The sequence below is a fragment of the Diadema setosum genome, chromosome 18 (genome assembly GCF_964275005.1).
Source record: "Diadema setosum chromosome 18, eeDiaSeto1, whole genome shotgun sequence".
In the NCBI taxonomy this organism is placed as follows: domain Eukaryota; kingdom Metazoa; phylum Echinodermata; class Echinoidea; order Diadematoida; family Diadematidae; genus Diadema; species Diadema setosum.
Genome location: NC_092702.1, coordinates 6,930,330 through 6,954,927, shown reverse-complemented (window position 1 = coordinate 6,954,927; position 24,598 = coordinate 6,930,330). Strand labels below are relative to the sequence as shown.

The window sequence follows — 24,598 nt, the reverse complement described above, 5'->3', positions numbered from 1 at the left end:
TAGAATGTTTACTTCTCACGAAAATAAAGTCTTGTGCATTTTTTCTCATACTTTCTTTGTACTGTTGTTCATAATGATGTCATGAAGTGTAGTAGTCTCCTGATCCAGCGATGACGGCACCAAAACTTTATAAAAATTCATAACTTTTGAATGGATTGTCTGATTTTACTCAAACTTTCACTGATGTGTTTTACTAGCATTGCTGTTTTCACATACATTTGGGCTTTGGTTTCCTTTGAACCCCCCTATACATATCCTTCCATAAAAACAGTACAGTGTAGTCACAAACATCTTGAAAGGAACTCAAGAGAGGCAACCTTGATGGGATAATCTTAACTCCAGTCTTCCAGGGACAATGAAATTATGCCTATCTCTCTCTTATTTCAGCTTTGGTATGCAGGTACAATTCATTGTATGTAACGATGTGTGAAGTGATTGAAGTGGCATAAGTTTACACACTGCCACATGGTTGATGTCTTGCCAGAGGTGTATACATCATGTATTATATTTTTCATGAGTTATTAAAGAGTATAGAACTGTGTCAAAACTACTTCTCTGTTTCTCTCTCTCTCCTTCATGTATCCCAAGTGTTATAACTTCCAGTAGTTCACGATTTCCTTGTATGCAAAAATCCCTAACTGTTCTGAATGTGGAGAGTGTGGTATCTGTGTGATTATATGTAGAAGTGTGAATCAATGTGTGCACATGCATATTGTGTTAGAGATAAGTTTGCCTGTGAGAATTAAGGCAGATAAGGGATATATGAAAGAGTGTTAGTCAATAAGTGTTAATCAGGAATTGAGACTGCTGGTGTTAATGTTGTACATGTTTTGGGATGTACATGAATTACAACATATATTGACATTTCATGATGTATCCCAAGGGTCACACACACACGCAGCTATCGGCATAAAATATCTCGAACATAATTTTTGTAAAAATGAATTGCTCTGTGTGTGCATATATACATTGTTTAAACATTCAAAATACAATCTCATTCCCCAAACCATATGAAACAAACCAAAACTTCCCACACATTTGAGGCATGCGTCTCACTTGCTCTTCCTCCTCCTCCCCTATCATAATCTCTCTCTTTATGTTTCACAGGTGTGAAGTCAAGTTTTAAACAATAGCCTAGATGAGATGTGAGTGTGTGTCCGAAGTGTGTTTGTGTGAAAAAGAGGGAATTACTCAGTAACTTGCATACAATGTTTTGTAGCTTATGAATAGAGGAAAGCAAAGGTATTGTTTTCCGTTTTGCTTTTAATGTTTACCGCTTTTCATAGTTAGCTCATTTACAGCACCGCTCCCGCGGTAAGCCCTTTGTTGAGATCCATGCAATGTGTACCGCCAATAAAGAGGCCGGGGTGATGTGAAGCAGGGGATTTACTAGCAAACAGGGATATAATGAATAAAGTGAAACCGAATGGGCGGTGGTGGTTTTGTTACGGGTGCAACAGCGTGACCCATTCATGATGAAACACGCTTGCACGTGCGTATTGTTTTTGTATGGTGATTGTACGCGCGCGGCTCAAAACATTTGGGGCCAAACATTTTGATACCGGTACCGTATACATCGTAACGTCGTGTATTAGCGCATAGCTGACCAACTTGTAGTAGTGCAATTGTTGATCTGCTGGCACAAAAAGCCTGTCATTTGAGCCAAGTTCTCAGTCAATCTAGAGTCTAGAAGAAAGAAGATACTTAGTAATCGTTCAAAAACGACGGAAAATGGCAAATTACAGCGGGAGATTCTCCTCTCCTAGAGGTTTCAACTTGAACCCCCTTGGCGGAATCCGGGATTTCGCAGAAACTCGGATGAACATGACATCAAAAGCTCGGACTCATCATCCTCATACCAATACACCTCAGGCTCAGGTGACGACGAAATCTGAGATGGACATTCGCTCGCGCTCGCCAATGGAAGTGTCCCCACCAGTAAGTTTTGGCATGTTGAGTTTGTAATCAAAGTCTTATGCCACGCTGTGTGTCGCCTTTTATTGACGTTCATCCCTCAATTCAAAGATTACTGTAACAATTCCAATTGTGACGCACTCTTGCACTCGTTGATTTGAAGAAACTTGAAAGTTTGGGGATAGGCCTAGTTACACGACAGGAGAACCTCATTCAAACTATAGCTGCGTGGAACCATTCCCTTTTAGGGTATCTTGTATCGAGGTCAGAAAAAGACAATAGGCCTAGAGCCTAGAGTGGTCTAAAATAAGTGAGATGTAATGTATTCTTGTGAAAGAAACGGGACCTGCAAAATCGCCTTGTTTTGCACAATATCTGCAACTTGAACTAGACTCATCAAGTGTGTTACAAAAAGAATGGCGAATTCTGTATAAGTGTATTGTGTGTGGAAGCTAAAATCTCTATCTGAACAATACGAGGATAAGGTTCCACAGGCACTGCACTGATACTACAATGTACAATGTAGTAGTTGGAATGGAAATTAGGCCTAGGCAACCTACATTTTATTTGGTCTTCTTGCATCCACAATAATTGTAAATTTTCTTGGTCTTTCTTGGAGGCATCTGATTTGTACTGTGAGGAGCTTCTTCACCTTGCCATGGTTTGACCATGGAGGTACAGTTTTCTAGTAATTCTACCTCCATGGCTTGACTATTCACTACCACAGATTTACACTGTATGCTAAGATGTCAAACATTGATTCACCAAAATAGAACACTCATATTGGTCAATGTTCCATGGCATGGGCATGTTGGTCATCATATTGTGTATGTCGAACAAAATTGTATTAATCATAAGTAGTATTTGTACTTAAATTTATTGTAAAATGTGTGGGATTCCTCTTGAAGTACAGTGTTCTAATGTTCTTGCAATGGAGGAATCACAGGAAAGCTATATCTGTACATTTACAGCTGAAAGTTGATATTTTCAGCCAAATAAAATGATATGCATCAGACAATTCGAACATGTGCTAATAAGAATTAAGGGCTACAATCTTAGGGCTTAATTGGCATTTGATTAGCACAAAAATGAGTAAATTAGTACCAGTATTCAAAGATGTAAGAGGTTTATTAACTACATATACCTTGGTACCATGACAACAAGTGTTTTGGCAGGAAAATCTCGCACGTGTCAATGCACGCAATGTACACTGTACACCTCCGAGAGGACTTAAAATCGGTATTCTGAGCATGTATAATTAGTGGTGCAAATTAATTGAAAACTTATACCAAAGAGTGTCATTAAATACCAGTAATTGAGCATTACAGCATTTTTTGTCACCATTATGATGCTTACCAACTTCGGTAATTAAGGAGCGGTTAAATCTTGTTGTCATGAATCCCTGTAGAATTCAGAAAAAAAAAAAAATAATATGGCGAACTTCCAGGAATTTGAAATTCAAAATACCAGTAAATCCAAACCCACTTGAACAGATGTGTGCTATTTTTAGAATTCTGACAAAAATATGGGAAACTTCCAGGAATTTGAAATATAAAATACATTGTACAAGTAAATCCAAACCCACTTGAACAGATGTGTTATTTTTAATTTCAGTTCACAAACAACAATGATCCCCTTCAAGAATCCCGGATGACCCTCACTCCAACCAAGCGGCAAGCTCTTCCGAATGCCAGGGGGTGCATCTGCAACAGGGAGCATACCAACGTGGCCTGCTGTTCCTGTGGCCTGGTGCTGGAAGGGCGGGTCCGGCTCCAGTGCCCTCGCCACCCGAACACCATCCACCTCATGGATGTTGAGAGGTGTCCTGAGTGCTGTAGCACAACCCTCTCAGAACTCCGCATCACTGGTCAGGCAACTGGTTTCAAGTGACTGAGAAAAAACTGGAGTCCAAAACACATGAACTTGTTCTATCACGATGAAATGTGTGTGATAATGTGGAGTGAACATGCAATGACTGTATGACTTCATATTGACAAACAGTATTCAAAAGCAGCAACGGCAGAAAAAAAAAACAGGAAGAAGAATTTTTTTGACTAACATTATTTTTTTTTTCTAATACAGCTGTATGCATGATGCCTATAAAACTCTTCATGTAGGATACAAGAAGGTATCACATCCAGTGTAAGAGGAATAAGGTATGAGGGATGTTGTACCTTTTTATGTCGTAAAGTTTATTGAGAAGTTAATTAATCCATGCTGAAAACAGATTTCATCAGTTCTTGATAAAAGAATTCTGATACTCATCATGAAGGAAGAAAAGAGCAAATACCTTTTACCCAGGGGTAAGCCACTTTAGGAGAAAAAATATTTGACTATTCCCACATAGAAATGTTCTCCTTTTTTGGCTTTGATGGGAGCTAGAAATGTACACGTACTTCCCTTTTTCATATTAGTAGATATTTGTTCTTTTCGAGTGGAAACTTTTAATGTTCCCTTTGTCATATGTGACCCTGCACCACAAAACCAACAAAAAGTCGCCAGACATGGATTTTTAGTTAAGGGCAAATTCTGAAAGAGCAGGCTCTAAGCTTTAAAATGATGTATAACTCAATTCAAATGGACTTCCCTAACCTATCTAAATACAGTGTACTAGAAAGAAAGCACACACTCTGGAAAAGTGTGGACCGAGAAAAGAGGCTCTGAAGTACAGGGTCTATTCAAGCGCTTAATCTTTACCAAGCCGTGCTAGCTGTGTAATGAAAGGGACAAGACACAGGATGTAAACCACTGGAGCAGCAACAATGAAGAGATTATCAGATTAAGCTGAAATTGAGCATGTTTTATTAACACATTCTGCCCATGATAAATGCCAACTTTCAGAGCAGTAGTGTCATCCTTTGAAAAGTTATTAGACTTGAAAGTGAAGAGTGTGTAAAGGATTTCAAGAAATAAAAAGGCATACCCGATCATTCTATTCTCCCCCACAAGAGGGTTGTAGAAAAACTGCTGGAAACACACATTCCCATCAATGTTATGATAATAAACTAAAGAATAATGTAGAAGGATAGCTCTTTCAGAAAATATGACAAACTCAATACAGTGCACTCCCATTATAACGAAATGCTCGGGACCGGCAGTTTTCTTTCGTTATAACGAAATTTCGTTATAACCCAACAAATACAATATATAACGAAAACAAGAAAACGACATATATTCTGTTTGCTGAATACTTATCATACACTGGAAAGCTATGTGAAATGTGATGGGATAATTGTATCACAATAATAGACGCAAGTTCCCCTCAGAAACTGTGCGTGACACAAAGAGTGAACACACAGTGGTGTGAAGCGTTCACCCATGCAGAGAAGCTATAAATGCTTGTTCCGCTATGAATTTTCGAAAGCAATTCGCATTTCGTTATAACGGAGCACATTTCTTTTGTTTTTCTTTGTCTGTGGCGCTCGGAAAAGACTTCGTTATAACGGAAATTTCGCTATAACCGTGTTCGTTATAAGCCAATTTTTTACCATAGACTTTAATGGTGATAATTTTGGGACCAGAAGATTTACTTCGTTATAACGAAATTTCGTTATAACCGTGTTCGTTATAACGGGAGTGCACTGTATTGACTTGGTTGACCCATTTCACCTTTTCTTGAGTCCTCGCGTAAAATCAAGGGGTGCGACTTTTTGTTCGTTTTGTGATGCAAGGTCACATATTCTAAAGTTGTTAGGATACATATTCCTTGACTCTATTGGGCTTTTTTGTAGTTCCAAATCCATGAAATGTTACAAGCGTACATGCAGAAATGATATTTGTGCACAGTTAACGCCAAGGTTGTCTGATACAATGTGCATGTACTTTGCATCAAGCCTATATTTAATTTAGGCAAAGGAAAAAAAAAATCCTTTATAAACTAGGGTGTTCACTGATTTCTGTTTTGTCACTCTAGTTTGACGAGGAAGATGTTTTTCTAGTTTACATTCAAAATCAAAGGTGTTCAATGTTTGACTCTAAAATCGACCAATTGATAGGAGTTTTTGAAACGTGACTTTGCCAGAAGAGATGTGTCTGAGCATACTAAATAATGCTCAGATGGAAACTGACATTTGATTTGGCAGAATAACAGACCATCTCTGCACATGTAATTTGTTGCTCATAATTTGTTGCTCAAAATACGCTGCATGAAAACAGTGTAATATATTTACATGTAACTACATTTGTGATGCATTAGCCTCACTATGTTATCTTAGTGAAGAAACAGGCAAAAAACAAACAAACAACCCCTGCAAAACATTGATGTTGTTGAGGAAAGTGGATTTTGTCTAACAATTCAAAAGTTTGTGAATTTGACTTTCTCCCATGTAAAGTTTGTTTTTGAAGCTGTTTGGTGTTCATGAAGCATAGTATAAACGGTGTTTTGAAGTTAACCCATTGTTCTTCATGCTTTACCTCCTACACCCTGGAAAAAAAAATGAAATAAAACACGACAAATTGCCAGTTTCAGCTTTTTTTTTTCAAAACTTTGCCTCTTTGAACAAAAACTGCCTCATTTTTGCATGGGTAGCTTTTTGGAAATAGAATGCACCAACATTTGTAGCATAGGAAAACTGAAAGAGAAGAGAATTTGAAACATATAATACTAAAACCATCTATAGAATTAATATTTTGTGACTTTACATGTATCAAGCATTTGTGCTTACCAGTAAATGCCACATTTACAATAATGTACTCAGTTTACATTTATACTTTGTGATGAATTTGGTATGGTTGAAAATGTGGTACAAACTGTAGATGAAAACACCCGTCTTCTGCAGATGTCACTCCAAAACAGATAAAATCAATAGTGTGCAGCAAAGTTAATGGTCGAAGTCATGAACCCCAGCTTAGTTTGATATGGTACTTACAAGTGTCCTTATGGAGACAAATTTAGTACAGTGTATTCTGTGCTGTAGGATATTGTAGCAAAGATTTTTTTGTTTGGTAAGACTAAATTTGCACCAGTCTTTTACAAAACTTTTTGGTGCATGGAACAAGGTTAAGTCATTTCTGATGAAGCAGACACTGATAGAAAGGGACTATCTTGCAAATTGTGAGGTCGTCATTTCCTTGTAGTTCACCTAACAAGCAAACAGGGAAATATTGTTCAAGTCATTTCTGATGAAGCAGACACTGAAAGAAAGGGACTATCTTGCAAATTGTGAGGTCATTATTTTTTGGGGTTTTTTTTTTTGTGTGTAGTTCACCAAACAAGCAAACAGTGAAATACATGTATTTAAAAATGTGGTGATTGCAGAGCAGAAACTATTCTGCAATGTCCGTTGATGTTTGTTACTATTCAGCCAACATAGTCTTTGCTTTGAATACAGTCTGTATTCATTTGAGTTTTCTGTTTTAGTCATGAAGATGTTGGGGAAAGAAGCACCCTTAAATTCCACTTGTATGCATGTAGAGTACGCTTTTACATATACAGTACATATGTGCATGTGTATGTTTTGTACTTGTTGCCTCTAGTTCTGCACAACTTCATTATTTGAACTATAGTACATGTACTTTGAACAAAAAAAAAAAAAAACAAAATACAAAAAAATACAAAAAATACAAAAAACAAATCCTGCGGAGGACTGTAAATCCTCTTCAAAGTAGTGTAGTGATGAGGATGATGAGATATATAATTTTAAACATCAAAGCATACCAGAGAAGTATGTTTGATATTTGATATTCCAGTTGATCATACACGGTAGGCCTATTATTGGTTACAATAGTAGGGTATATACAAAAAAAAAAAAAAAAAAAAATGGTTCAATGAATATTGGTCCATATACATGTGCACCTACACCTTCCATTATGTCTTAATTATGTTTGTGCCAAATGTTAGTACAGCTGGACCTGGTATTTAAAAAAGAAAACAAAAAAGAAAACAGATGAATAAAACAATCATAACTTGCTATTTACAGTGTACAATAGATACATACTGTAAAATGTATCATGCACTTTTTTCTTCTGTCTTGTGTCCTAATTGAGAGATGTGATGTGGTTCAAATGCATGTTGATGAACAAGCATGTCAACACTTGATATGTCATTTTATAAGTTTGTACCATTGTATCATAAAAACTTCATATGCATATCTTTTTTTCTTTTTTTTTGTAATAAAAAATTTGACTATCCAAACTTATTTTGCATTGTAATTTGTCTAACAGTGTACTTGGCATTTGTTGTTATTATCCTGTGTCTGAATTCACCAGTAGTAACAGTAATGTATGATTGTAGCATATGTACATGTATGTACAACTGTACATGTTTAATACACCTGTATAGCAATCTTTGCCTGACATCGTGTTTGTGCAGTCTGTATGCATGTACTGTGGTTGATACGCTGTATGCTTGGCAGCAGAACAGTAACTTTGTGCTGTTCATTGGAGGAACTGCACTACTGTAAAAGTAAAAAATTTTGTGGTGTTCAAATTTTTGCACATTTCGCGCAACCAGAAACTAGCGCGAAAATAAAATGACGTAAATATTTTTGCTTGCCATATGTTCCTATACTTACTGTCTTGATTCTGTGGAATTAAAGACACACAAAAAATTAGTCGCGCGAAAATATCCACTTTTACAGTTTGCGCTCACTATAAAGTCTAGTGGTGTGATTTCTCATGAAAAACAGTGATCTTAGCAAGGCATCTACTTAGTCCCTCATTTTCCATTTGAACTGAATTTGCAGCTCTCACTACAACGCTTTGATAAACCAATTTAATACATGTAGATCCCAAGGAATGGCACACAATATGTGCACATAAACTACTGTATAAAGTGTACACTGCACATTATAAATATAATCAGATCAGAAAAATGCTAACTCAATTTCATATCATTTATTACGGACATAAGTGATTTGTATTTACAGTACATACATGTATATATTTATGCCTACATTTGAGATTGAAGATACAATGTACAGTAAGAACATTAACCAGATATGGAGAGTAAGCACATACATAAGTAGTGCACATACACAATTGCAGTGCATAGTAGGTGAAAGCACAAGTATACTTCAAGAATTAATCTGGAGAAAACAGGTGTACTTCTTTCAGAGGGGCCTGTCATGGCAGAGCACACATTGGAAGCAGGCACAAGCTGGATGCAATCAGTCATTGAAAGTGAAATTCGACTCTTGACTTTTGTATAGTATACAGACTGAAGATGTAGTAAAGAGCGAAACAGCCGTTATTATGTGACCAATGCACAAACTTTTTTAGCATGTCATGTCCCATACTAGGGATTGAAATATTTTGGTTCTTTGCACAATGGAAGAAATTTCTTGCAATATTTTTACATCAATAGTTCTCCCATGAATTGAATATAGGACTTTTCATATAAACATGATCTCATGCTTTATCCTACTTTTACTTGTAAGTGCTGTACTAAGCAAGCTGAATAACATTTAGCTATTTGTAGATATACTTCCCAGAATCTAACAATCCATCAGCCCTTGATCTCTTAAGCTTTTTTGCAGAACCTCCCCATAAAGCAAATAGACAAGCGTATTCATAGCAAACGGTACAACTTCAGAACTTCACGAGTGACTATGATATCCAACATTAATGCAACAAGTTTGTTGGTAATTCCAACCTGGGTCACTCTGCTGTTCTTTCACTTTGTCCCTCTGAAATGTAGGTCACCACCTCCCCCCCCCCCCCCCACCATGTTCACACAAAAGAAAAGAGACAGCGACAGAGAGACCAAACCCCAAAACCCACACGGGAAAAAACAACTGAACAAACTAAAAGCAAACAGGGAGGTGGGGAGGGAGGGAAGTGAGGACAAAAGCCTACACAGGAAAAGCATACAATGGTCCGAGAAGATGCCTATTTTGCAGCATTTAAATCAGTATGATGAAAAAGTGGTTAAAGATTTGAATGCAGTACATCTACACCAGAATATCTCAGCTCTCTTGAGGGACTGCTCTAGTAAATGGGTAAAACACCAACTGATAAAAAATTTTTAAGTGTCTTCAACACCTGATGGGGTTGTACAACGTACATTGCCGAGTCATGAGTTGGGGATGCATGCTGCGCTCTCAGGTATTAGGTAAGAGTCTCTTCAATCTCCAAAGGACTTTATTTGATGTTATGTAAAAAAAAAAGAAAGAAAGAGTAAACAAATAAAAGGAGTATTCTCAATCACCTGATGGTGCTATACATTGCACAGTCCACCTGGGAGAAAGTTGGCAGTCTATTGTTGAAGGTCGTATTCTGCATGGGTGCGTAGACCCTGATCTGACGCATGTGGGTGTCGCGCCCATTCTGATGATTGGACAGTGCGGCAATCTGGATCATGAAAGTCCTGATGGGTTTACCTTCGGAGTTTGTCAGGGGAATGGTGATCCAGCCATTTGGCTCCCCGAGCTCCAACAGCTCCACCTCCTGAAGATCGTGGAAGTTGTTGCCTGCCCTGATGGATATCTTGTTCGGCGTGTAGCTCTCATCAGATTTGAAGTCAGCATAGATGGCGACGCTGTGGACCGTAGTCTTACGCCGAAACTGGATGTTGACAAGATGTGGTTGGATTCCATCTGACTGCCAGTATGTGTCTTGCAGAAGAAAATACAAACAAAAACGTACAGAATAGCCAATTATTCTCTTTATTTCTTCATTATTCTTTTGACAGAATGTGATCAACTGTGGCGGCATCCTCTGCATCTATCGTTCTCTCCAATCATATCTCATGGAAAGTTTGCACATTATAGTAAATAATTTCTTTTTCCTTTTCAGGAATATTTTTGCATTGGTTTTGATTTGGGTCAGGTGACTGCCTTGCATCTACACAGTGGTCTGCACATTCATTATCAACTATGTACGTATTTCCTTTGGGAACATATTCCCATACAAGGTAAATTTAACCATATCTTAAAGGGACATTCCAGATGATTTTCATAATTTCACATCATGTAATACATAAATCGACGACTCCACGTATAGAATTGTGGAATTTATTACGGTTCTTGAGCAGAGAAACAATACTTTGAAAAACCTTAAACAAATTACACTGAACAAGGATGATGACATAGGAGGTTCACATATTTCAGAAATGTAGCAGAGTAATTCCATTGCAATACCGCTTGCTTGCGAGTTCACCTGTTTATAATCTATGCATGCCTTCTTCTTTTGTTCTGCTACCTTGAGCCCCAGCTCATGCATTCTTATGGTGACTCTGCCATGGCATTATCCTTGTTCATTGCGATTTGTTCTAGATTTTGAAAATATTCTAATTCTTCATCCCAATTATCACAAATTCTAAAACTCTGTCCTCAGTATAACTAATTTATAGTAGTTCAAATGAAAAAAATCTGAAAATCATCCGGAGGTCTCCTTTAACTCAACTTCATGACACTCTAAGCTTGGCAGAATACAGTACATGCAAGCCATTCCAAGGCAGATGTTGCCTTGGAATGACAAAACACTATACCATGATAATGATAAGCACTATCATTACATTCTCAGGTACACCCTTGATAACTATTATCATTAATTTAAAGTTGCCATATTCACATTTGCAAAATCCCACTTTTTCTCATTATTGTTGAAGTGGCTGCCTTTCATTTAAGTAAAGAATTGACACATTAGCAAAATCAAAAGATCAGGTTTACATGTCATATATAAAATTAGAAATGCTCTTTTTTTTTCTTTTTTTTTTTTTGCAACACATCAACTTTCAAGGAAAGTTTTTGCCATTTCCAAGAACATACAGAAGCATACATATCTAACCTGTTGAGTTGTCTCGAAGCTGGTCTACACCAAAGCCTGGCTTGCATGAAGACAGTGACCAAACTGCCTGGGAACCTATTTCTCTCAAACCTGCAGCCACAGGATCAATATCGTCCAGCTTGTTTCCAAGACCAGCCATCTACCAGGTGTTGGGTAGATTGAAATGAATTGATAGAGACAGGAAAACCTTGAAAGTTGGGTTTATTTCATAGAATGCGTGAAGAGAATAGTGATCACGTAGAATCAACATGTTGCAAAGAACTCTGCCATGAGAATCTAAACCCCGTGCCGCCGTGGTAAACATCATCAACAACATACAGCACGGACAATTTACACTAATAAGCGATAAGATTTACGCAATCGAATCTGACTCTGTCTCTGATTCTTAAAAAAAAAAAATGAATGTCAAAGAGATAGGACTGCTATTGCGATCATTTGTGTGTGTGTGTGTCTTGAAGTTAATTTCATTGACAAACCCACCACTAGGCACCACAAGTCTAGATGCAGATACATAGTAAGATTAGAGTTCTAATGTTTCAGAATCAGAGTTCCATGGTACAATTTCCGTATCTACAGTTTCTAGTGCACAACATTACGGAGATTTCAACATGTGGGACTGTTACGAGATAAAGAATTACCATTTACATGCACGTTTCTTTGAATTTACTGATTCACTGAACTAAAGAAAAGTCATGCAGCAATGCGTTATGCGGCTCTTTTCGGACAGAATAATTGAAAGAACTTACGGCCAATAAATGTCACAGACAAGGCATAAAAAGTGCAGTACTTCATAAGGATTTTCAAATCAAATGTCCAATATCCGCATGTAGTACTTCAGCCAAGAGATGGCGCCCTGACTCGTCCTGGTACTAAAAAGATGGCAGCGCCCATTCTTCATGTAGCTATGTAGCACGTCGCATCGTCCACGCGCATAAACAGGTCAATTCACGGATTTCAATGTAGAAAATAAATACTCAGTACTAGAATCTAGCTACATATCTAGTGTTAGTGGTCTTCATGAAGTAGCAGACTTTACATTCCGCAGACCGTGACTATTTCAACATCCGAACTTGCGGGACATTTTTTCTACCATGATGGATGGTAAGCTAGACCAGGTTGCAGAATTATCAGGCCACCAAGAACGAGTGTGGTGTGTTTCATGGAATCCTACCGGGACGCTGCTGGCGACGTGTGGTGGTGACAAAACTATCAGAATATGGGGGAAAGAAGGTGAGGACATAGAATTTGGGGCATACTCGTGAAATAGGCCCCACCACTGCGTGTCCGTACAAATACTACGGCGGCTCGCCTGTTTATACTCGTGAATTCAGCCCCACCGTGTGGCGTTCATCGGTAGATAAGCACGGCGGTGGGGCTTTCTTCCACAGTATAATACTCGTGAATGCGGCCCCACCAAACGGCGTTTACGCGAGATGCATACGGCGGTGGGGCCGATTTCCACAGCATAGCATCTTTCGTCCTCCCTTTCTCCCGTTTTTTCTTTGGTCTTTTACTTTTTATTCTCGGAAGGACTCCCTAATGTCCCTTGACTAATTTAATGGCCAATTTAACCATAAATACAACCCTACCTAACCCTAAACCCTAACCCTAACCTAACCTTGCTTGCTAACGCACGGGTGCACGCGTACTGCGGTGGGGCTTATTTCACGATTTAGACAGAAAGATCCGTCTGTCCGGAGGACTCTTTTATCATGTTTATATTTTGCCATTGACGCTGTCCTCCGTGTATACGGAGCGAGGGGATCCGTGAAGCCAGACGCAGTCTACGCGGAACATTCCCCGACGGACAGATACAGACCGATCTTTCGGTCAAAGATCTATAGTACAACTCTACCTAGCCTAACCTTGCTTGCGATACGCACGGATGCACGCACTGCACTCACTTTTGGGTTTGGGTGGCTGTCTCAAGGCAAAAGGAACTCTTGCCTAGAATTTTAAAAGGCAGCTTTCGGATTCTTAATTTTTGGATGACATCCTAGTAAATACTGTCTGTACTCATGTGTGAGGCCCTGTGTTAAAAATTTCTTTGAGTAGGGCCTAGTAACTGCGACCATCAGCCCCATACACCATGGGTATGGGGCTGCTGGTCGTAGTTAGGCCTAGACATGTCTTCGGAAGACATGACCACCCTCTCATTAATACCCGCCAAAGCTACAATACTCACACATTCAAATTTGCAACTTTCCCAAGGTCAATTCGACTGTGGAATAATTTACCAGGATCTGTGGTACTGTACTCACTCCAAACCCATCCATGTTCAGAGAGGTTGCACTGCCCTTCATCAACAGGATGCAACCTCCTGCTGGGAGGGTGTCTATAGTTCTGACTGAGTCTGCTGATCGGATATGAAAATAGGCAATCACGCACTGAAAAGTACTTATGTAAACTTTGAGTAGATGGTATTAATAGGTAGGGGGCCTAGGTCTAACTAACGTTACTTAAGTAGTAAAAGTTGTTCAAACTGAAAGTAAAATTAAGTGTCCAACCAAGGTCTAAGGACACTGCTGCACTGCACTGTTTACTGTGAGAGGACGAGACTAGTAAAGTCCTAGTAAAGACTCTATTATTTGAACTATGATTGGATGATAGATCTGTGCAATTCACTAGCACTATACCAGTTGTGAGTTGAGGTAGATTCTCTAGTTACCTCTGCCCCTTACATTTGCAATGATCAAATTTGTGCTTTATATTATGTGTGGAATAATGCCCAACTTCACCAAGTTCATTGACATTGTGGCTCTTTTCAGGTGACGAATGGGTATGCAAAAATATCCTTCAAGATGGACACACAAGGACTATAAGGCGAGTTGCATGGTCCATGTGTGGTCAGTTGCTGGCGTCTGCAGGGTTCGATGCCCAGACATGCATCTGGGACCGACGCAGCGGAGAGTTTGAGTGCAGTGCCACCCTTGAAGGCCATGAGAATGAAGTCAAGAGTGTTGCTTGGTCCGAGTCGGGATCGCTCCTTGCAACATGCAGTCGAGACAAGAGTGTTTGGATATGGGAAGGTGAATTCTTGATTTGATCTTTTGATGACCAGCCATGGCTTGTATGTGGACTCCAATGCCCAAATTTGAGCTTCATCATTCTTGAAGAATGCTGATCTAAACTGTCTATAACATAGGTTGTGAATATGTGGGTGATGTTCCCCCCCCCCCCCAAAAAAAAAAAGAAGAAAAAAAAAAAATCTGTATGTATGTTTTTATGTGCAGTTACAACTGTGTACAGTTTGTATACCGTATCTTTCGTTTGTCTCTGAAACCCTTGTAAAGTTTATATTGCAGTAATGCATGCAAGACACTCCTCAGTCCTGTAGAGTTAATGTTGCACTTGCAGTAATGCAGACAAACCTTTTACAAATCTCTATAAGATAGCTCTGATGAAATGAACCTTATCAATTATTCAGCAACAACTATGTTTACTGTGGCAAGAGGAAGATGACAAGAACTCTTCTTTATCAATATTCCACATTACTTTGATTAACCTCCAACAGATTTAGTGATCACACACCGACCCTACCCATCACCACGGGATACCTCTGAAAAATATCAAGGCCGTTGCACTCCTTTGCCTTTCCTTTGCCACCTACAATATTTTCCTTTTTTTTTTCTTCTCCAGTTGACCAAGAGGATGAAGACTACCAGTGTGCCAGTGTTCTCAGCACTCATACACAGGATGTGAAGAACATCGCTTGGCAACCTGGCCGTGAGGTGAGAAATTTGACAAAGACTATGCTTTGAAAACAGTACAATTCAGCATAAGAATGCAATTCTTGCACATGGTGATATAGTTAATGTGTGGACATGATGCAGGTCGGGTCACCTAAAGTTTTTTAAAGCTTGAAAAAATTCTCCTGCCAGGCATGGCCAGATTCTTTCTCATTTAGCAGTGAAGGTCTTTTCACTTGTGCATTGATAGTAGTGTTTCAAGGAAGTTAAACCTATAGGCCAAAATGGAAGACATCAAACAACAAGAACAATTTTATTTTTAATTCAGCAACAAGAACAACAGATAATGAATGACCGAAAAGTGCAATTTGCAATGCATTTTCCCTCATTGTTATTGATCTGCTTTGAAAAGCTCTAAGAAGGCTGGTACATGTTCCTGCAAAATATTGGTGTCATGGTGTGTGCTTTTGGTTGAAGAGGTTGTATTGAAAAAAAAAAAAAAACAACTCCAGTTTTAGTCCATCACAAGACATCAAACAGGTAAACAATACAATGAATTTTCTTTCATTCGTGCATTACGTTAAGTTCTTTTTCTTATGACCGGGGACCGACCTGTCTATCTGTCTATCCATGCATCCATTTGCCTATCTATCTATCTATCTATCTATCTATCTATCTATCTATCTATCTATCAACCTATCTATCTATCTATCTATCAACCTATCTATCTATCTATCTATCTATCTATCTATCTATCTATCTATCTATATATCTATCCATTTGCCTATCTAGCCATCTTTGCTATCTTTTTGTTTATATATTTACATGTCGTTTTTTGTGTGTGCTGCAAGATCCTGGCCTCCTGTAGCTATGATGACACCATCCGTCTCTTTCACGAGGAGGATGATGACTGGAGCTGTTTTGAGACACTGGAGGGCCACACCTCCACGGTATGGGCCATCTGCTTCGACAAGACTGGGTCGAGACTTGCCTCCTGCAGTGATGACAAAACAATCAAGATCTGGCAGGAGTACCAGCCAGGGAATGCAGAAGGTAATTAAAGTACAATCAAAGTGATGACATCACAATCTTATGTATGGCTTGGGCTGAAACCAGGTGCATGCATAAATATTTGGGCAAGATGAGGTTGTTTTCTAGAACCTGGGGGTGTTTTATAAAGCTGTTCTTCAAGTTACAAATGACTTAAAACGACTTGTGATCAGTTCTTGTGCTGAATTATTGAAATTCTGATAAGTATAGCACATCAGAACTGATCACCAGTCGTTCGTAACTTTAAGAACAGCTTTATAAAACAGCCCCCCCCCCCCAGTTTTCATTTTGATGAATGACTATGACATCACACTTTGGTAAGCCCTCTGTCAATCAAACCCTTTCTCATTTGCATACAGCCCCCCCCCCCAACTCATGTTGAAATATTACCTAAAACCTGAGAGAATTAGTACATGTAAGCTTCTTTCAAGCATTATGGTGATAATCTGGACCAGGAGGATGATAGTGATTCTAGGACATATGATTTTACCATTTTTCTTTTAAACCAGTTGTTTTTGCTGCTTCTATCTCCTCTGTCTTCATTTCTACTTTTAACCCTAATCAGGCTAGGCTTTTTTGGCTATGCTATATCTGGGGGGGCGGATTCCGCCCCCCCTTCAGATCTCACCTATGGAACGCGTGATCGCGCCGAAAATCGGCACACGCGACGCCCGCGACGTATACTATCAAAATGTATGGTTGCTTTCTCCAAAAAATTGTTCTCATGTTTTATATTGATTAATTATTGTAATTTATGCATAAAATCAGTTTTGGGCTCTAAATCACTTATTGATGCTGTAATTAAGCTAATTTCTTTTTAAAAATGTTTCTTGTATCATTCTCCTGAGACATATGATAAAAAAATATCTGTATCGAAATTAATTTCTTATGTATTTGATTGTTTTTTGAATTTCTTATGTATTTCTTTGTTTTTCGACCTTTTGTTTTTGTTTGTTTTTCGACCTTTTGTTTTTGTTTGTTTTTTTGGTCAAAATTTGTCACAGACATTTTTCGAAGCTTTATTATACTAAAATAAATTAATTTCGTCCGTTCTAAGTCAAGATATGAATTTTTATGTGAATTAATTGAAAAAACACAATTTGCATTGGATTTGTACACAAAATCACGTTTTGGAGCAATTTTGGGGTTGACAAATTTTTTTCGAACGGGCGTCGCGTCAAAACGGTACACGCGGGCGCAACAATTTTGGTCTCAATAGTTGCGTGATACTTGAAAGAAAAAAGTCATGAAACATCGCGGCGGGAGCTTATCGCACTACGAAGATATTGCGCGAAACGTCGAGGGGGGGGGGGGCGGATTCCACCCCCCAGCCTGATTAGGGTTAAAGATGACATCCCTTGTCTCCGAGTTTGGCATCTACTTTTTCCAGGAAAGCCATTGTAGTTTTGTCAGTGTTGACATGGGTAGGTAATGAAACTGTTTTGTTGTGTTTAATTATGTCAACTTTTCTAGATAGCAACATGTGTCTTTTCTTACCCTGTTTGCATGCAGGTGTAATCACCACAAATAACATGCCGGGCTGGAAATGTGTCTGCACTCTGTCTGGTTACCACACCAGGACTGTGTTTGATATCAGTTGGTATGCACATAATGATTATGACTTTAAAACTTTTATCTGAATAGCCAGGGCAATGTATACACAGATGCCCAACTTTGTAGAAGGTCATTTGTACGTAGTTTGACAGGCTTTGGTTTGTTTGATTTTTTTTTTTTCAAAAATATACTTGGACAAGAACTGTTATCCTTTGATCATTATGATATATTTTGTGAATTGATTTTTGGTTTGATAATGTAATTATCAATAAATGATATCTAATTGATTTTGATTCTCTGAGTTTGATTGTGTTATTCTCAATAATGTGAGTTTTCACAGGTAGTGGTGTAGTTATGTTTACTGCTTTTCAAAAGTGACAAGAACAGTCACAGTTTTCCACTGCTTGAAGCTCACAATATTGGTAGTGTTTTATCTAAACATAACATTACATAATTTTTCCATGGCAAACCTCAGGATGTAGCAGTATTGTAGCACATGGAGACTGCATGCATATTTGTATAGCTTACCATTATGACACATGACAATACATCATAGAAGGTGTCAGAATTTCCAAATGAGCTATTTTTTTTGTTTCTTATTGTCAGCAGTGCAAGTGTGTGTCCCTGTGTGAAATATAGCTGCACACTTTTTCCTAACCTCTCAAACACATGCAGCTGCTTCATCTTAATGCTGTTTTTGTGCACTTTGCCACAGAAGTACAGTCAACCGTGATACAACAAAGTTGACTTCGCATAAGTCAAACAATTGCCTGAGACAAAGGTCTTTTCAAGTATTGATTTTAATCCCTCATAGGTCAAATTTTCTCTAAGTCGAAGCTATTTCTTCAATCCAGATACATGTAGATTTGAGGTAGGCAAGGTTGACTGTACATCAAAATGCATTTCTAGAAACTTTACTAAGATAATGCATTGAAATTGTTTTCCGATGATATGACTGTAGGTGTCGGCAGACGGGTCTCATCGCCACGGCAGCAGCGGATGACAGCATCCTTGTTTTCAAGGAGGACGAGACAGCTCAGGACCGGCGGAATCAGCCAACCTTTGACCTTGCCGTCAAGATGAGCAGAGCGCACTCGGAAGATGTGAACAGTGTTTGTTGGAACCCCAAGCAGCCTGGGCTGCTGGCGTCGTGCGCGGATGATGGAACAGTGAAAATTTGGCAGTACAGCTCCGAAATATGATATGAGTTGTGAGAAACAGACCAGAAGAATTAGTGGTTTGTCTGCTGCCCAGCTTAAATCTGAACAGCTGCATGATGTTAACATGTTTTAGATTGAAGAGGTGGCACTATGATGGTGTAAGGCAATTTTGCATTTGAGGAGCTGGCAAGTTCATCGCCTGCATCGCATATCAGAGAGGGGATGAGGTGGACGTAAAGGCAGACGCTGTCCTGTGGAGTCCTTTGAAGAACATGGTACACTTTGCATGGATGCTATGTCGGATGATTTGAGTTTCCCAAGATCAGGGGACATGAATATGGCTTTGCAAATGTTCACAAAAATGAGAGAGAAAGAATCATTTTTGTTGTGTGTGATGCTTTGACAAAGAATAAAAGAAAAAAAGTGCCCGCAACAATCATGTTTGTACTGAAGTAATATACAATATCTCCATATTATATTGCTGGAAATGATAAAGCTATTCTAACAACAGTACTGTACAAGGCTTTTTGGTAGCAGGGAGAGCCTGGGACATTGTCATAGTGCTTTTGTTATTGTTTTGGCCTTACTGCTGTCTTTTATGATAATGCTAAGAATCATACACCTGAAAACTAATTTCAAACAATATGTATATTTCTACACATCTATCTTCGAACATTTTGGCATGCCACATAAGATAGGTACTGTGCTTTTGTTTTGTTTTGTGGATGACTCTTTTTATTACTATACAAGTATGTGTAGTGTCGTCTAAATGTATATATATATTTTTTTTATCATACTCCTACCTGATCGGAACCTGACATCACATCCATTGAGTTGAGCATGTAATTGATGATGACAAAATAATAATGATAATAACACTTTAATATCTTGTTGCAAAACATTCTAGGAATTAAAAAATGTAATCACTGAAGTTCTTTGCCATCCTGTCTGTCAGTTAATTCACCATGGAGTGTAGTTGTTTTTTGTTTTTTTATTTTCTGTATTGATAATGATGTTTATAAAAGATATAAATGACATCTGCCATTTATAAATGGCAGCAGATTTCAAGAGATGATCTAATAGATTACAATACATACTATGTATTGAATAGAGATACATCTTTGCTGCCATAATCAATGCTGTTGAGTCATAATAGCAGACAAACAACCAAACTTTCTCTGACATTAGAGAATGGGTATTCAGACAATGACTCCATACTTCCAGGAGGCAAGTGCCTACTCCTTTTTACTCATTTTACAGCGTGTTTTAATTACCCTTGAATTTATTATTTTCTGTCATCTATGTATTTTAACTATCAAATGGTACACCTCTTATTCCCAGTTTGTTCCGTCCTCTTGTCAGAGTTACTTTTATACAGCCCTTTTCCACATACACACTTGTATTTGTTTGTGTTTGTATGTACAATATGTATATGTATAATTATTTCTCCCTTTTGGATTTTTGCTTCTATATTGATAGACTCCTACACAGTATTGCCATTTTTGTGCCTCAGCCACGAAGTGTCGCCGGAGGCATTATGTTTTCAGGTTGTTGTTATATATGTTGATATGTTTATACGTTGCATTTGTTGATGGGCTCTCTCTCTCTCATTTTTCTTTTGCCACATCTCTATACACTGTACACCAGATATAGGGCTCGCTGCTTGTTCACCCCCCCCCCCCCTTTCACTCATGCTGTTACTATTTTACTCTTTTCCTGTTCTTTATCCGTGCATTATTCTTTATTTTGTTTGATGTTGCCTCCCTATTCATCTTCATCCTTTACAGGTTGCTCCCTATGATCCTGGCTTGTGATCATTACTGGCCCATCTCTGCCTTTTGTCTGTTCATCCTCGTGCTTTAATCCCCCATCCTTACCTGCCAGCTCCCTGCCTTTGACTCCTAACCCATCCCTTTTGTTTTCATTGTTCTGTGTCCTGAGCCCCCCTCAGACTACCTGGTATGCTTGTTGTAAGTAATCCATGATATCATTATGTGATTGCTTTCCCTGCCTGTTTGTCATTTTGCCTCTGATGAAGATTCTACTGGGATAAAAAGCTCAGACCCCTTCTGACTCAAATTTACTCCACTGGCTCGTCACTATTGGATAAACAGTTTTCAGTAATTTGTTGTTGTTGTTGTTGTTGATACATTTAACAAATGTCATGGAGTGATATTATGATATTATGAGTAAACTATGAGTAATATGAGCAATCATTTGAGTTGTCTTTTGTACAAGTTTCTCAAAACAAAGTGTTTGAAACATACTCTCAAATGGACTGAGATTGCCCATGATGATTATTTCATTTACTGTTAACTACAAAGGGTGCTGTTCAGTATTCCGAAGGTTCGTTATTCCAAAGGTTCATTAATCCGAAACACACAAAGTCCCTATACATAGAGGTTTGTTAATCCGAAAATGAAATAGGGCCCGTAACGAACCTTCGGAATAACAAGCTTTGTTTCATTTATCACATTTTCGGATTAACAAACTTTCGGAATAACGAATCATCGGAATAACGAACCTTTGGAATAACGAATCCTCGGAATAACGAACATTTGGAATAAAGAGCCTTCGGACTTATGAACCTTCAGACTAACGAACCTTCGGAATAACAAACTGTAACCAACTACAAATCTGCAATTCCATGTTTTAAATCTTTGTACAATTGTGAGCAAGTTGTGTCCTGCTGAAATTCATCTGAAATGCTGCATGAAGTTACTTTCTTGTCAGTGCAAATTATGTAGATCATGCAGATCATATAGATAATGATGATGGTGATGATGATAATAATAATGATAATAATAACAATAATGATAATAGTAATAATAATAATGTTGATTATTATCATTATTATTTTCATTATTACCATCATCATCATCATCATCAACATCATTATCATTAATTCTTTGGCATTTTGCCTGTGAAATTTGATCTGCAGTAATGCCAGTACCATTAAGTAATTGTTAAATACATGCATATCACTGAGAACTCCTGGACGAAAATGGGATGTACACCACATGGTTTGTATAACGTTTTTGTTCACCACCTTTTTTTGTTTTCTTAATATTTCCATAGAAGATGTGTGAAATTGAATGGATATGGGCATGGATTTCAGTCATGTATATGGCTATAAGTTTGGTGGAATATAAGTGTGTTTATTTTCAACATTGTGTGGTGATAATGTTGAGAGGAATGTATCATTGGTATTAAGTTTGCATGTCTGAGTATGTGAGAATTTGCATGTGTGTGTGTATGGGTGTGGATGAGAAAGAGATACATAATATGTAAGGAGGGAGTGGGGAAGAAGAGTGTATACATGATTATGCCTTTGCTGATCATTCTGTACTTGTATAGTTTGATACACATTTAAAGAAGACACCTTCACATTTAAATGTATGAAATAAATGAACAAGATTACAGTCGACTCCGGTTGTAAGGAAGTCCATGGGACCGGCAGTATTCTTTCCCAATATCATTCTTTTTTTTTAAATAACCGAACAGTAGAGTGTATGGAGAAATATACATGTGGATGATGATTTTGAAACCTGACATTTTATTTCACTGTAACCGGAATATTGTTATACATGGGAGTGCACTATACTGGAAGTGACTCTCAATGAGAGGTTTGCAGATAGGGCCTATCCATTACATCAGATTTGCATTCATAACCTAGTATGTCGACCTACCTATACAGTGTAATGAGTCGTGAACGCATCGTGAGTATAATGGAACTAGTGTTGAACGGACTGACTAGAGAAGAAACACGATCCCGAAAACTAAACAACAGATATCATAAATTTCTTCATTAAAGGGAAAATCGTCACTCATCAAGTCTTCGTTCAGCCCTGTCACTTCATCTAGCCTGTTAGAGTGTACTTTACAGTAAATTTACCCCTAGTTCGACAACTACAGTATCAAATAACTTTATATGGCCTACACCCCAACAATGAATTGCGCCATCTACTGTCGTAACCGTGAAACGAGCTTCAGCAAACTGTATAAAACATAATGCACCTTTTCGGGTGCTGTGACATGATTGATTCAGGCATGTAATCTCCCACCTGGTTTGTCGATGAGCGTCAAACCTGACATGTTCAGAAACACGTCAGTCACCCTGATGCCAATGTCGTGAAAATGCTGTCACACTGGTCCACGGTTGTCGGCGACTATTCATCAAATCAAATCTATGATAATTATATGGCATTGTTTCCGAGCCCCCTCCATCATAAAGAAGTTTCCAATTTCATCATTCTGAGAAAAGGTCTGAATTACTTACCTCTACAGTGTATAACCAACTTATGAAAGGAATCTAATTTCAGGGTTGCAGAAGGGACACATAAACTTTAAGCCTCAAACTCTTCTTTCCCAATATCGTTGTGTCATCAGTAACTGCAGTCAATCTCGCCTAAGTTGATTTCCCAGAAGTCGACAAATTTGATATTTCGGCGAAAAATATTACCACAGTTGGATTTAAACATGTATTTTCACTTTATTGTGTTAGTCGAAATTCATGTAAGTCGAAAGATTTTCTCTGGCTCCTCTTTGGATTGGACTTAGGTGAGGTTGACTATAAAAAGTAGAATCTGTTAAAGGGACGGTACAGTATTGATGGAGATGAGAATTGGGCTTTTAACTTTTTGCGAGATACCAAGAAAACACTTATGATATAGTACAGAGAATACCATTTTAAGAGGAATTCAAAGTTTATTTGACGAAAATCGGGTTTGGAATGACTGAAACATCCAAAAACAAAGTAAAACTAAGCGATCGTAATAAAAGTGTGGGTCCCACACTTTATTAAAATCTCTCTCTTTTTTTTATATCTCAGCCATTTCAAAACCAATTTTCATCAAACAAACGTTGAATTCCTCATAGAATTACATGCTCTTTCATATACATAAGAGGTTTCTCATTATCTCACCAAAAAATGTTAGAAACCTGAAATTAGGTCTCAACCAAAACTATATGGTCCCTTTAACATATTGTGCTTTGGGGGCTATAGTTACACTGGCCGCCCCTGCTTGTATGCAGTGGCGTTATTATTATGATCGCACGGTTTCACTGTTTTGTTTGAAAATCGAATACGCTATGACCAAAGCAATTCAAGTCATTATTCTAAGAGTAGACAACGATGCGAAAATGGGGAAACTGGCAACTATAATGATGAAAATGACAAGATCAGCTTTTCGTGACAAAAAAAAGAAGAAGTGATGTATGTGATCTTTACTGTCGCTTTCGTGGTAATCGTCAATACCATGCCATTATTCTCGGCCTGGAAAAAATTCAACTTCTGCTCCTACTGCATTGATTCACCACATTTGAGATTCAAATCCATGAAATGGCTGCAGGTTATGTAAAGGATATAATTTGTGCAGTTTCAGAGTCGGGTGAATCCAAGATGGAATGCAGATGTCAACAATTTAATCCGGAAAATGGATTGTGTATAAATAACCACTTTATACAGCTTGGTGACATTCAGACAAACAAGCAATGCAATGCAAT

At 38.2% G+C, this 24,598-nt stretch overlaps 3 protein-coding genes across 3 annotated transcripts; 2 read left to right on the top strand and 1 right to left on the bottom strand.

Annotated features, from left to right (window-relative positions):
• The first annotated feature begins 1,620 nt into the window (after positions 1 to 1,620).
• On the top strand, positions 1,621 to 5,110 carry LOC140241560 (uncharacterized). Its single transcript, XM_072321296.1, has 2 exons — positions 1,621 to 1,938; positions 3,529 to 5,110. The coding sequence occupies exons 1-2, from the start codon at positions 1,732 to 1,734 to the stop codon at positions 3,802 to 3,804; spliced, it is 483 nt and encodes a 160-aa protein (XP_072177397.1). The 5' UTR covers positions 1,621 to 1,731; the 3' UTR covers positions 3,805 to 5,110.
• A 3,623-nt stretch (positions 5,111 to 8,733) lies between these two features.
• LOC140241642 (anaphase-promoting complex subunit 10-like) lies at positions 8,734 to 12,485 on the bottom strand. Its single transcript, XM_072321381.1, has 3 exons — positions 12,387 to 12,485; positions 11,641 to 11,779; positions 8,734 to 10,466 (listed from the first exon to the last, which is right to left on the bottom strand). The coding sequence occupies exons 2-3, from the start codon at positions 11,777 to 11,779 to the stop codon at positions 10,057 to 10,059; spliced, it is 549 nt and encodes a 182-aa protein (XP_072177482.1). The 5' UTR covers positions 12,387 to 12,485; the 3' UTR covers positions 8,734 to 10,056.
• Positions 12,486 to 12,662: 177 nt separating this feature from the next.
• Positions 12,663 to 19,924, top strand: LOC140241773 (probable cytosolic iron-sulfur protein assembly protein CIAO1 homolog). The gene is made up of 6 exons (XM_072321524.1): positions 12,663 to 12,870; positions 14,409 to 14,669; positions 15,280 to 15,371; positions 16,181 to 16,382; positions 17,892 to 17,979; positions 18,895 to 19,924. The coding sequence occupies exons 1-6, from the start codon at positions 12,732 to 12,734 to the stop codon at positions 19,133 to 19,135; spliced, it is 1,023 nt and encodes a 340-aa protein (XP_072177625.1). The 5' UTR covers positions 12,663 to 12,731; the 3' UTR covers positions 19,136 to 19,924.
• The last annotated feature ends 4,674 nt before the right edge of the window (positions 19,925 to 24,598 follow it).

Bases quoted from the DNA above. Each gene is read 5' to 3' on its own strand.
- LOC140241560 (XM_072321296.1), top strand. From the start codon at position 1,732: ATGGCAAATTACAGCGGGAGATTCTCCTCTCCTAGAGGTTTCAACTTG. The intron at 1,939-3,528 runs GTAAGTTTTGGC...TTTTAATTTCAG, and splicing joins CAATGGAAGTGTCCCCACCA to TTCACAAACAACAATGATCC.
- LOC140241642 (XM_072321381.1), bottom strand. From the start codon at position 11,779: ATGGCTGGTCTTGGAAACAAGCTGGACGATATTGATCCTGTGGCTGCA. The intron at 10,467-11,640 runs GTTAGATATGTA...TTCTTCTGCAAG, and splicing joins GCTTCGAGACAACTCAACAG to ACACATACTGGCAGTCAGAT.
- LOC140241773 (XM_072321524.1), top strand. From the start codon at position 12,732: ATGATGGATGGTAAGCTAGACCAGGTTGCAGAATTATCAGGCCACCAA. The intron at 12,871-14,408 runs GTGAGGACATAG...GGCTCTTTTCAG, and splicing joins CAGAATATGGGGGAAAGAAG to GTGACGAATGGGTATGCAAA. The intron at 14,670-15,279 runs GTGAATTCTTGA...TTTCTTCTCCAG, and splicing joins GAGTGTTTGGATATGGGAAG to TTGACCAAGAGGATGAAGAC.